A 13,743-nucleotide genomic window follows, 5' to 3' on the forward strand; every position below is an offset into this window, starting at 1 on the left:
CAACTTGTTGTCCTTCAAATCCTGTTGAACTGCCACTCTCTTCACCTTGACAGGGTTTTTGGCAGCTGGCTAAAGCTGAAAGTGATCTTTGTCCAAGCACAATTATCACAAAATTGTCTTTAGTGTGATCGGTTGAGAGGAATGATAGAAACTAAAATATTTCCCATTTAGGTCCAATATATCCCCATTTCTATTACTGCAGAGACATTTTAGAATTTTTCTAAGAGCTTTCTTATGAACTGACAAGAAGGCAGGTCTTCTTACAGATAATGGTGCAGCTTGCAGCTGATTTACATAATGAGCTCCTGAATGTTTATCAGTCTGGCAACCAGTTTTTACACATTTTTTTTAACTCTTCACATTCCTTGGTATCATTGATCGATGTAGTTTAGCAGGATCTGGAGAGCCCAAATTTTCCAACTAAGGCCAAATCCTTATTTAAAGGTTTTAATTGAGTTTCCTTTCAGGAACTAAACTGCAACTCACTGAAGCCAGCTGAGACAGCTGTGACTCAGAGGAGCTCCAGCTGACCTCTTGGATTCAGGATGAAGTTTGTGAAAGAGGAGAAAGGATTGCAACTTTGAGCTTGGAGACTGGCGTGTCGTGTGTCATGCTATTTTATAGCTCCAGAGACAAAGATGAAAGGGCCATGCAATGAAAGGCAGTTGGTTGCCAGATGAGTTACTACTCATTCTTCCTCCTCAGATTCTTCCTCCTTAAGTATTCACTGAAGAAATTCCACCGAATCCTTTTGTGTGTCTGTGTGTCTTCCAGTCACTCTTGACTTCTTGCAACTGCATGGATTTGGCAACATTTTTGGAAATTGTTTGTCTTCTTCCTATGGCTGAGAGTGATTGTCCCCAAGTCACCCTAAGGCAGGACTAAAACTCATGGTCTCCCAGGGCTTTTAACCACTACACCAAAGTGGTACTCCAAATATGTTGGTCTATTTATATGGAAGATTTGCAAAACTAGACAGGAACATCTAGATTAGGATTAAAGACATCTGCTTGAACTGCACTAATGCCAAGCCTGTTTTCTTCTTGGATTCTTCAACTTTGGATGCCATTGTGTTTACACTAGGCCTTATGCTTTCACTATATAGTCTTGATTTTTATTCTTTTTTTATAGTAACTTTATTAAAATGTACAGTTAAAAAGAAAAACTACGTAATACAAACTAAAAGAAGAAAAAAAATAGAAAGAAAAAATAAGACTCTAGTAAAGAAAAAGGAAAGAAAGAAGTGACTTCCCTCTTCATCACACTAAGTATAAACAGTTTTAGTAACTTATCACCTTCTCTTAAAATAAAACAAATGGTCTCTTCTTCCCATATCTCATCTCTTATTTATAAATAAATCCTTAAAGCCTTGTCATTTCAGTCCTGATCTGCAAGTCCATTAAAAGTTACATCTATTTTAACCTTGATCAAATAAACCAACTTTTAGGGGGAGATGAGTGGTGATAGAAATGTAAATAAATAAATATTGTTTCTAACAATCCTTTTGCTTCTAGCAGTCTTGATCTTTAGTTCCTTCAAATAATGTCCTAGAACTTGATTTCTTTTCATTTTTTCTTTGTCCCTTCTCACAAAATTTTTCAAAGCTTTAGCAAGCCTCTTTTGTAAATCTAATATAGGAAAATTATCCAGGTTACTCTCTTGGTTTGTTATTTGTATATACCTTTTAATTATTAAGACATCAGCTGGCTTCTTTTGTACGTCCAGTGCAGCATTTTTCTCCATATCATTCTTGTAGGCTGTCATTTTTAAATCAAAAGATTTATACCATCAGAAATCACTTCCAGGGAAGAAATGGCAAACTGAATACAGTGGAGCTGACAACCATGGTGAAATGAAGAGCCAGCGAGTAGACCCGCTCTTTGTAATTCCTCTCCGGACAAGGAGAGGACTTGAGATCACCCAGAAGTGCTCCAGACAGTTGCTCCTCATGAGGAGACCACAAGAATAAACAACAAAATGGTGATTAGAACTTTGACTTTGGAAAGTTACAAATGGACCAAAGGTCCAGATGGATTTGAAATAAGATTTTGGAATTAATCGTAAGAATCCTTCCCAGGAGAAAATGCTTTTGTTTTGAATTCTCTTTAAAAAAAACATGATTGGATGAGACTTTGAAGGCTGGACACTAGAAGGAACTAAACTTCTCTCATTCCAAGGAGAAGAACAATTAAATTTGACTTACTAATACAGAACAAAGCGAAATATTTTAACATTGGACATATTGAAGGATATTTTTGAACAATAGACCCAGAAGTTAATTTTAAGAGTGGCTGCCTCTATAGACATTTGTTTATATTAGTTTTATCTTCCTTTTTAAAAAATCTTTAATAAAAATTATATACCATATAATTTTATTTATATATATGTATGTATGTATGTATGTATGTATGAAATATACAGCTATGTTGTACTATTTCTTAACAGTGCTCAAGTACAGTGCTTAATTACTCTTTAACTGTTTAGCAACCTGGATTAAGCAGAGAGCTTACATTACTGCAATTGGTCAGTGTTGGCTTTTGATGCTAAGGCTGGTTAGCCTAATGCAAACCACAGTTTGTGAAGTCAACCATAACTGGCTGGGTTCACAAAACATGCCAAGCCAAAAAACAAGCATTATGGCTTCTTGTGATGTGTGAACCTAGCTCATGACTCCGTGGCCCAGTTTCACCAGCTGCAGATTTTCAGATGCCAATTAATTGGGTTTAGTCCTTGTGACTCTGAGAACAAATGCACAACAAACTGAGCAATTACCCTTAAAACTGAGCTGTTTTAAGAATGAGCAATAAACTTTTTTATCCTACAGAGCTCTAAAAGGTTTGGGATAAATATCTCACGGACAGCCTCCAACTTATGTACCTCCTTATAATTTATAATAATGAGTAAAAACCCAGTTATATTTCTTACCACCGCTAAGGGATAGATTAGTGGGCAGTGAAAGTGAGACCTTTTAGTGAAGAACATTCCAGTGATGAAACTGTCTCCCAAGAGAATCAAGATTGGCACCACTATGTTGTGCTAGACCCGCCCACTATTTTTTCAGACATGCTCACTGGCACAATATTCAATTGCTGCCACCATCATAACTCATAAGATGAATTAATAAATCATGGCAACCAGAAGATGCCACAGTGTCCATCAAATCTAGCTCCTGCTCAGCAAGGAATCCAAATCAGAGCATCCTTGACAAGTGTCTGTCAAACCTCTGCTTAAATGCATCCAGTAAAGGGGAACCTGGTTCCTTCCTGGGGAAGTATAAATCCCAGAGCAGAATGACTCTTACCATTAGGAAGCCACCTGTCCTTCTTAGTAAATGATTTAGTATTGCTGAAAATGATCACCAGGTGGTAGTAGAGTTACATTACTCTGCATGGGAAGTTATGGAATGACTCCTGAAGATGATTGGAAGACATCTCCCCTTTGCTTTGTATTAAATCACCAACAGAGTGGGTGGGTAAGGGTAAGACCTCGATGTCTCCCTTTCTGTCCTGATCTTCGGTTCCTTTTCCTTGAGGCCCCCTTACATTAAAGCAATTGCCTTTTGCCCTTTGCTATATTCCACTGTGTGTTTATAGTCTGTTTGGTATCTCAGCCTTTTATGCAAAAGCAAACAATGAAAACTCAATTCAATCAGGTGCCTGAGTTCACACAACACTCTAGACATAGTGGGATATGATTTGTGTATTATATGAACCCAGCAATAATTATGTGTATGAAAACTTTTTTTCTCTGTTCAATCGTGTCTGATTCTTGGAGACTACCTGAACAAGTTCCTGCAGTTTTCTTGGCAAGTTTTTTCAGAAGTGGTTTGCCATTGCCTTTTCCCTGGGGCTGAAAGAAAGTGACTGGCCCAAGGTCACCCAGCTGGCTTTGTGCTTAAGGCAGGACTAGAACTCACAGTCTCTCGGTTTCTAGCCTGATGCCTTAACCATGACACCAAACTTGCTCTTATGTAGACTACAGTTCCTGGTTTAAAATGCAGTGTGGACGTGGGCAATGGCAATTCCTTTTATAAGCCATAATGAAATGAACACTGGCTTGGATGTTATGTGGTATAATGATGTAAAACCAGAGACAATTTCACCAAGGAAGCTCCCTGCATGACCTCCAAGAGTCATGACCCCACAGCCTTATCCATTTCACTGATGGTTGCTATAGGGAGAAAAATGGAAGGGATATACACACACTGTCCTGAGCCCATGTAAGAAAGCCCAGTCTAAATCAAGTGAGTCATGATATACTATGGACAATGTTTGTTATTCTGCGTGAATTCCCTTGGGTCTTGCATAGGGTATTTTGAACCAAGAACTTGAGATTGTGCAGAATTAAAACGGCAGAAACGATCCATTCAGAAATATTTTTTTACTCTGAGTTCAGCGCTGCTCTGCCTGGTAATCTTTTGCTTGCCTGTATAGAGAAGGAAGTGTCTCATTTCTTGAGATCAAAGTGTAGAGGTCCTGAATGTCTGCAGATAGATTTAATTCAGTTCTGGGAAGTACAAAGGTAAAACTAAAGGAGTGTCTAGCAGATTCTGCTATTCCAGCAAAGACTCTAAATAGATCCATGTGGTTTTACTTGTTGAATGTAAAGAGGAAACCTGTAGCCAAAACTTAGAATGCTTTTCCAGGTACCCATGCCGTGGCTTTTAGGAGTAAGTGTTATGTGCTCCAAAAGATTGAGGGTTTATGCCAAGGAAGCTTTAAAAGTTTAAGTCGATCAAGGCAAATGCCTTTTCTCTATTGATATTCCAGGTGATTCAGTAGGGACTGCATGACAATGGGGGGCAGTGGTGAAATCCATGATTGGCTTGGCTACATCCCAACATGAACACTCTTTTTCTGGTGCCCCTTTTCTCTCTTGTTCTCCTGGCATGGGAGGGAAGGGGCAGACAGCTCAGATCTTGAGCTATTTTTTTACAGGGGAATTTTGAAATTACGTGGCTTTAGGATCGAACATTGCCCAGCCCCCTATACAAATAATTGAACAAGGAATATTCTTTTCCCCCCCTAATATCATCAATGAACAATTCTTCCTCTCTCCATGTGTCCTTCTTAATTTTGAAGTTACCAGCAAGAACTTGGTCTGCATTGCAGATAGTATTAACCTATAAATTTTAAGCTGTGTGATATTGGTTTAATAAGAACTGCCCCAGCTAAATAGCTGCTTTTGAGTATTGTGAAAAAGCCAAAAATCACAGCTAACATTTATGTGTATGTATTTCTATCTACCCCAAAGAGAGTTGCTAATGAAATATTCTGCCTCAGAATACCTTGGCCAAGTCCAGAAATCATATGGACCTTGACTTGGCGGAGGCAGCTTTATTATACCACAGGCATCAACACGTAACTCTCTCAGATTTAACTCTCTCTCCCAGCTTTGCCAAAGATCCCTAAAATTTATAAAACCTCTAAAAATATAGTTTTGCAAATATCTGTTTGTTTTATATAAAAATTGGTAGAACCTTCAAAAGGCACAGTCTTCAGCCATGACAGATACTTAGGTCTGAACCAGGTTTAACTCAATGGCCATCTTCACCAGTGTCCATAGGGGAAGGCCAAAAAGTCAACATGGCAGCCATGGCCAGACAGTCTAAACCATACTCCCTTTTTACATATGTTGCCCATAAACAAGAGATAGGCTTTTGATCATGTAATTGTGGCCACCATCTTGATTATTTTGACCCCCTGCTCCTGGTCTTCCTACACTTTAATTGAACTATAGTTGAATTAACTCAGTTGCCTGATTCTGCACAACACTTTGAACCATAAAACTAACCAGGCTGGCTGGGTTCATACAGCATCCTAAACAACAAACTACTTATCACATTTTAGTTTAGTGTTGTGCAAATCCAGTCAGTATGGAGACAAGCTTTTAAAACAGCCTTTCCCAAATATATTCTGGCTGGGGTTTAGGAGAGCTGAAATTCAACACACTTGGAAAGCACATAGTTGAGAAACAGTGCTTTAATGCATCACAAATCAATAAAATTGGAAGATTAAATAAACTTAACTCTTCCAAAGCACATATTGACTGTTTTGCCTAGTATAACTGAACAATCAAATTTATAATTTGTGTTATTCATGCTATCATGAAACCCAAGCAATTCTGGGCACTCCAGGAAAGGATGCAGAATTCAGCATTACCGGGTTTTTTTTTTAAAAAAAAATTACAATTGAACATATTTATTTAAACAAATATTATTTCTAGTTGTTACAGGTGTGAAAGCATATTTGAAAACTTTTAGAACAGCTTTAAGGGTAGCATTTCTGTATCTAGTCTCCACTTACTTTCTTCCTGTGTCAGTACTGTGACCTGATTAATGCAGGGCTTAATCCTGGGTTTGTTTGACTGTGAGATATTGAATGAAGCACAGTTGGCTAGGATTGAATGCTGAGCTAAACCCAAAGAAAGTTTAGCATGATCTGTTCAGCCTTCAGCCACTATTTTCCTCCTCCTTCCATCCTCTCCCACAAGCCTTTTCTTCTTTCCCTCAAGTCACTGTTTCTCTACCCATTTTACCTCTAGACATTTTCTCTTTTGTTTTTCTTCTTCCCAGGAAGACTTTTTGGCTAGGTTCATCCAACATGCTAGTCTAGGTTCTGGTTCATGAAGTTGTGGGAACCCAGCCATTGTTTCAATACGTTGCATGAATTAAGCCATCATATTCAATTAAATTATGATGTACTGGCTGAGGTGTGGCATGTTATGTGAACACAGCAATTGTGTTTTGTTAACTAGGGTCGAGCATGTTCTGTGAATTCAGCCCTTATGTGACCAGTCATCCACTGCCTGTGGAGTTCTATGCAAGATTTTAATCTCTGCCAAGCTGTCCACTTTCTCTTCCCTCCTAGGCACAGACAGCAACTCAGCCAGTCCGTTTTGAAAGCATCACTGTCACAAGTACAATAGAATGTATATACCCCTTTGAGAGGAAGCCAATGATGCTATCTAGAGCAGAAGGGATGTAAAGGAAAGTACTTTAATTACCATCCAAGTTAATTCTCCAAAAGCCAAAGGGCTTCTTCTTGCAAAGATGTTTATAACGTATGTCCAATGGCTCAGAACTGTTATTAATTTTGCAATAATAGCTGCAAAACTTGGCTTCTCTTGGGGGTATTTCAAGAAAAGGGGGAAGAATAGAATAAAAATTGGAAAAGGAGCAGAGGAAGACGATGTTTCTTTAAAAAAAAAAGCCAGCCACTTACAAATGGAAGAAGACTCAAGCATTCCAAAGAGATTCCAAAGCTAGGTCTGATGGGGGTGACTTTGCAGAGTGAGGACAAAAAAATGTTGGGCGTGTAGCCAGTTGTCTGGGCCAGTGAAAGGAGAAGCAGGCCATGCCATTTGGCTGGATGATGTGGTCATTGGTGGGGTGAACCTCCTCCCAGCATGTCAGGGGCTACATTTGTCTGATGTGCTGATTCACGATTAGCCAAAGCATGGCTTATCCAGCTTTCTGCTTTTGCAGGACACACTGAATCAGTGAGCACCATGAACCTGTAAAATTTGCTAAGCTGGAAAAAGCACTTAGCTCCCAGCTGGAAGGGCTAGCTGGAACGAGGCAGATCTAACAGCACCCCAGCCAAGTGGCCATCTTTTCATTCTAACAGGGCTCCTGTGTAATTAACCTTCTCTAGCTCCAAGGCAGAGCTGTGCCTTTCTTGCATAAATCCTCACACCAGTTTCTCCACACTTACAGGCCTTGGAAAGCTTTCCATATGCAAGTAGTGGATGGATCAAACACTGCACTAAATTAAAATTTACTGAGGAAGCCAGTGTGGCCTGCTAATCATTTACCACAGTGGCCAATTTCATGCACTGGAGTAAGCGATAATGTGGCTGGTCTTGGTGCTTTGCAAGTCATCTGTTTAAGGTTTAGAGCAGCATTTCCTCACTTTATGCCCTCCAGATAAGTTGCAGTTTAATATAGCTAGAAGGCATCTGGTTAGGGCAGGCTGGTTTAATTCAACATATAAACCCAGCAGTTGTGGCTTATTCAGCAACTAGGGTGAAGAGTTCAACAGACAAACTTCTAAACCACTTGCCTATCACTGCCTCTCCATACCTTGGAAAGCTATTCAGGTTTACTTCCAGACTGTGTTCACTCATGATGGCTGAAAGCGAAGAGGAACTGAGGAGCCTTATGATGGTGAAAGAAGAAAGTGCAAAAGCTGGCTTGCAACTAAACCTCAAAAAAACCAAGATTATGGCAACCAGCTTGATTGATAACTGGCAAATAGAGGGAGAAAATGTAGAAGCAGTGAAAGACTTTGTATTTCTAGGTGCAAAGATTACTGCAGATGCTGACTGCAGTCAGGAAATCAGAAGACGCTTAATCCTTGGGAGAAGAGCAATGACAAATCTCGATAAAATAGTTAAGAGCAGAGACATCACACTGACAACAAAGGCCCGCATAGTTAAAGCAATGGTGTTCCCTGTAGTAACATATGGCTGCGAGAGCTGGACCATAAGGAAGGCTGAGAGAAGGAAGATTGATGCTTTTGAACTGTGGTGTTGGAGGAAAATTCTGAGAGTGCCTTGGACTGCAAGAAGATCAAACCAGTCCATCCTCCAGGAAATCAAGCCAGACTGCTCACTTGAGGGAATGATATTAAAGGCAAAACTGAAATACTTTGGCCGCATAATGAGAAGACGGGACACCCTGGAGAAGATGCTGGTGGTAGGGAGAGTGGAGGGCAAAAGGAAGAGGGGCCGACCAAGGGCAAGGTGGATGGATGATATTCTAGAGGTGACGGACTCGTCCCTGGGGGAGCTGGGGGTGTTGACGACCGACAGGAAGCTCTGGCGTGGGCTGGTCCATGAAGTCACGAAGAGTCGGAAGCGACTGAATGAATAAACAACGTGTTCACTCAGCACACTTATTGATGGATATCCTAACACAGTTTGCTGCATGAACCCAAATTTCAGGGTTCACACAGCACCATCAACTCATCATACCTGTAGAGGATGAAAACACTCAGCTAAAATACAGTTGGCTCCTTCGTGGTTCATTCAGTGTGTTGTATTCACATAATAAACTGGGTTAATCCAACAAACCATGATTAAACAGCATACTGCAAAAAGATAGCCCTTGGGAACCAAGCCAATTATGTCTTATTCAGTAAATCACTTTATTGAATTAAATAATGGAATTAAGCAACCCATGGCTCCCAAGTCCAGGCAGAAAAAAAATGCCCCAGGTATAATGTGGGTCTCTTCACCTGCTGAATCTCTGCAGATCAAGTGAAGGTTTGAAGACAAGCCAGAACCCAGCGATGGTGCTGAGAACAGCCCGGGTTTGCGCGGCTCGCCATCCCCATCAAGCCGCCTCCGCCTCCCGAGCGCCCCCTGCTGCCGTCCCTCGGCCTTCACCCGCCACCCACGTGTACTGCATCTCATTTTACAACCTCGCTATTTACCCGACTGTGTTAATTCCGACGGCCAATCAGCGGGCAGGAGGTGTAGCTCCGGGAGATTAAGCTCCAATCAGCACCTGCGTCCAAAGTCGGGAGGGGATGCTCCCCCCGCGTTCTCCCCCCCCCACTTTTTCCTCTGCTCTCCTCTCCTCCCTTTTTGTAAAGCACGTTGAGTTTGTCTGTAGCGCTAATTATTTTTTTCCGAAGTCTGGGAGGGCTTCGCGGCAAGTCGGGACCGAGTTGCTGCCGCCGCCGCTGCCGCCGTCTACGGCCCTTCCCTCCCGCTCCCGGCATTTGCAGCCCAGTCCTGGGGCCCCTCGGCTGCAATAAAATGTTTGACGGCCCCTTCCTGTTCTTTACCTCGCCCGCTCTGTTCGCTGCGCTGCTCCTCCTTGGCCAGCCGGGTCCCGAGACAGGTAGGGGGACTCTCGGCGGCGCTTCTTCCTCCCTCTCCGTCCCCTCCCCCCCGGCGCATCTTGGTGGCCTCGGCCCTCGGGAAGGGGGAAATTGCACGGGGCTTGTTTGTAAAACGCAAAGTATTAAAAGATGACACCCCCCCTTTTTTTTTTTTTTGCAAAGCTAACAAGATGCGGGATTTTGCAAAGCCAAGCTGCCTGCGCCTGCCTTCGGTATCTTCTTCCGTCCCCCACCCCTTCTGCTGTAGGGCTGGGGTCCCATTTCTTTCCCTTATCCCCAAAGGATGTCTCTATTTCCAGATTTGTATATCCTGCTTTGCAGAATTAGAGGCGGCGAGCGGAGCGCTTTAAATCTGCCCCTTCCCTTCCCGCTCTTCGGTGCCTCGGCTTCTAGTGAGAATGCGGGATGGGCGCAAAGGTGGTTCTGCGACGCGCTTCTCATTCGCCGTCCCTCTGCGCGCGTGGGGTCTGAAGTAACGCTACCTGTGGATGGGGTGTCGCCTCTTCCATTCTCTTCTGCTGCAAAATGGAAAAGTTAAAACCGCCCCTACCAAGGCTCTCTTCTCACGATTCGCGGGTCAGGATCGTGATTAGCTGAAGGAGCCCCGTTTTCCGAGTTCCCAGGATTCATCGTTTAACTCCACGGGCTGGGTTGGCACAACGTGCCGTGCTAAAAAGTGGTTGGTGTGTGTGTGGGTAAAAAGACACAGCCTTCCTCTTTGGGGGCTGCCTGCTCGACATTTCCAAGGAGGCTTGGTAGGAATGAGGACCTTGGCTTAGGGAAATAAGGCAAGACCAGAGAGGGGTGCTTCTCAGCTGGACTACACGTCCCATGACTCTCCACCTGTTTTCCTCCAGCCTCATCTATTGTGGAGGAATTCCAGAATTTGGGGAAAGCTGCCCTGGAGGTATCTGAATATCGGTAGAAGAGGGCTCGTTTGGTATAATGGATTAGTGGTGTTCTAGTCCTGCCCCAGGCATGGAAACCAGCTGGATGACTTTGGGCCAGTGCTTTTTTTCAGGCTGGGAAGTCAAAAAAACATCCTGAAAAAAAGGCAGTGGCTGACCACTTCTGAAATGTTGCCAAGAAAACTGCCAGGACCCATCCATGTAGTCGCCAGGATCAAGATGGACTCAAGGGACCTTAACGACAGTAACAGGAGCAGGTTCGATAAGAGTCCCCTGTCCAGAGGGTCCGGGAACCAAAGCAGTTGACCACATCCAAAGGCCTTTGGAGAGCGTGCAGGGTACAGTTGTTGTTGGTTGTTAAAAAGCAATTCTGAGATCTCCAAAGTTTTCCCAAACTGGGATGCTTTGCAAAAACAAAAAAATACCCCCCCCCCCCCAAGATTTAACAGGCTTGCAAGCCAGATAGATAATCAGTTGCCTTTAAGGCTTTTCTATTCCAGCATTTCCTTTCCTTTCCTCTCCTTTCCCTTCCCTTCCCTTCCCTTCCTTTCCCTTCCTTTCCTTTCCTTTCCTTTCCCTTCCTTTCTTTTCCTTTCCTCTCCTTTCCCTTCCCTTCCTTTCCTTTCCTTTCCTTTCCTCTCCTCTCCTTTCCTCTCCTTTCCCTTCCTTTCCTTTCCTTTCCTTTCCTTTCCTTTCCTTTCCTCTCCTTTCCTCTCCTTTCCTCTCCTTTCCTCTCCTTTCCCTTCCCTTCCCTTCCCTTCCCTTCCCTTCCCTTCCCTTCCTTTCCTTTCCTTTCCTTTCCTTTCCTTTCCTTTCCTTTCCTTTCCTTTCCTTTCCTTTCCTTTCCTTTCCTTTCCTGCCAGCAGCTACATGCTTCTAGGAAGCCTCCCACACCTCAGTGCTTACTCTTGCCCTGAGCATTTGAAGTTGAGAAATATATATGTGTGTCTGTATACCTGAGTAATCTTTAGCTGTAAAGTTGCACAGTGTGCTGTTGGGTTCCATCGTGTTTGCGGATAATTGTAGGATAGCAAGATCTAGCTGGTCTCATAAGAAGTAAGGAGGGTCAGAGCTGGAAGATATTCGGATGGAAGGTCTCTAGAAAGCCCAGGATGACGCTCTACATGGCCACTGTTGGCATACAAGGCACCCTTGTGTAGGATTCCACTTAGTGCATCCCAACCATTTTTTTTAATATTCAAAATAATCTATCCCCTCTTTCTCAGGCAGTCTCCTATATAACCAGGCTGCGCAGCTTTTGAAATTTACTTCTATCTTGCAACTGGCACCCTCCCCATGCGTTGCCCTTGTGTGGTACACAGTTTGCACACTGGGTTGTCGTGGCCCCTGGGGGTCTAGACAGGGAAGTAAATGCATGCACATACGTGTACTCTCATACTCTGGAAGACGGGAAAAGCAAACTGCTTCCATATTGTTGCCAATAAAACAGCATGGATGTATCCATGTGGTTATGAGGATTCATGCTTTACTTGAGGAGACTTGCACTTTGATAAAGCCACTGTTCTCAAATGTGTGTGAGAAGGCGCACACACATTTTCAAATCAATCTTGGATCCTAGTAACTACATGGCCAAGTCCCTGCAGTTTTCTTGGCAAGATTTTCTGGAAGTGGTTTGCCATTGTATTTTTTTTTTCTAGGGCTGGGGGAGAAGCACTGGCCTAAGGTCACCCAGCTGGCTGGGCACCTAAAGCAGGACTCAAACTCATGGTCCCCTGGTTCTAGCCCAGTGGCTTTAACCACTATACCAATCTAGTTCTTGTTTTCAAGTACCTGCCAGCAATTAATTAATTCATTAATTAATATCTAAAACTAAAGGTTTACCCTTCAGGGACTTACTCTGCTTTCACTTGGCTGTAGGCTTTCAAAAATCATGGATATTACATGTAGAGGAAGACAGTAAAAATTAGCATTGGTTAGCACATGTCCATCCAGTGGCTCTAAAGAAGAAGAAACAAAGCATGTTAGGGCAAGTCACGTCAGCAAGGGATTGACTCCAAAGCCTGCTGTCTCGGCCTCATAACTTTCTCTGCAGTTATCCAACATATTTACAGTATGCTGGTCTGTGACCTTAATAAAAATTTGATTTAATTATACAACATATTAGGCTAGTCTAAAAGGACGATGGGGAGTTTATGGTGCAGCATGGTGTTGTGTGAACTAGGCCATTGTGGGAAGGCATTATGTGGTTGGCCTATTTGGGCACAGCATGTTATGTGAACACAGCTGTTGTGTTTGGGTAATGGGCTTGAGGGTTCAGTGTGTTGTGTGAACCCATCATCTCTATCTACTCAGGGGCTCCGTCTCCAGCCTGGATCTGGGGCTCTGACAAGAAGTTCTGGGGTCCAGCTGAGATAAGTTCTGGTTCCTACTGAGCTCTGAATGTTAACAAATTAGAGGAAGAATGAATATGGTTGCATTAATTGTGGGAGTTGGGGTAGCTGGATGCTTTCTGATATCAGCCCTTCTTTCTCTTTGTCCTTCACAGCTGTTGCAGAACTGGCCGTGGTGATTCCGGAGCAGGTTCCTCTTGACAGGGTCCATTTTCTGCAACCCCGAAAGAGCGGCCCTGATGAGGCCCGGAGGCGACGGTCTGCGCCCCTACAGTTGGAGGAAGAAGCTGCCAGACTGCTCATTCGCCTCCCCATAGGCACTGGGCCTCATCCTAGCTCTGATCTCTACCTGATGCTCTACCACAATGACCAGTTTTTGGCCCCTGGGTTCTCCGTAGAAGAAATCAGCCGGAGCCAAAGCAGCCACCGACATCAGGCTGTAGACCAGCTCTGCTTCTACACGGGCCACGTGCTAAACCACAGTCACGACTCTTTTGCTTCGCTCAGCACCTGTGGTGGACTGGTAGTTATCTGCACCAGCCTGCGGTTGTTGGGGTGGGGGTGGGGGGTGGAGGAAGGCACAGGTTGGCAGAGTGTGGAGGTATGTAGGATAGAGACCAGGAATCAAGGGAA

General features: G+C 43.4%; 1 protein-coding gene across 1 annotated transcript in view; it reads left to right on the forward strand.

Moving 5' to 3' along the window:
- Positions 1-9,650: 9,650 nt before the first annotated feature.
- ADAMTS17 (ADAM metallopeptidase with thrombospondin type 1 motif 17) overlaps positions 9,651-13,743 on the forward strand; it is a 153,033-nt gene continuing 148,940 nt past the window's right edge. Inside the window, exons 1-2 of the mRNA XM_063314162.1 lie at positions 9,651-9,850; positions 13,266-13,633. Of these exons, the coding sequence (XP_063170232.1) occupies positions 9,766-9,850; positions 13,266-13,633 (453 nt within the window). The 5' untranslated portion in view covers positions 9,651-9,765. The remainder of the gene's footprint in view (positions 9,851-13,265; positions 13,634-13,743) is intronic.

This window comes from Candoia aspera, chromosome 13 (genome assembly GCF_035149785.1).
Source record: "Candoia aspera isolate rCanAsp1 chromosome 13, rCanAsp1.hap2, whole genome shotgun sequence".
In the NCBI taxonomy this organism is placed as follows: Eukaryota; Metazoa; Chordata; class Lepidosauria; order Squamata; family Boidae; genus Candoia; species Candoia aspera.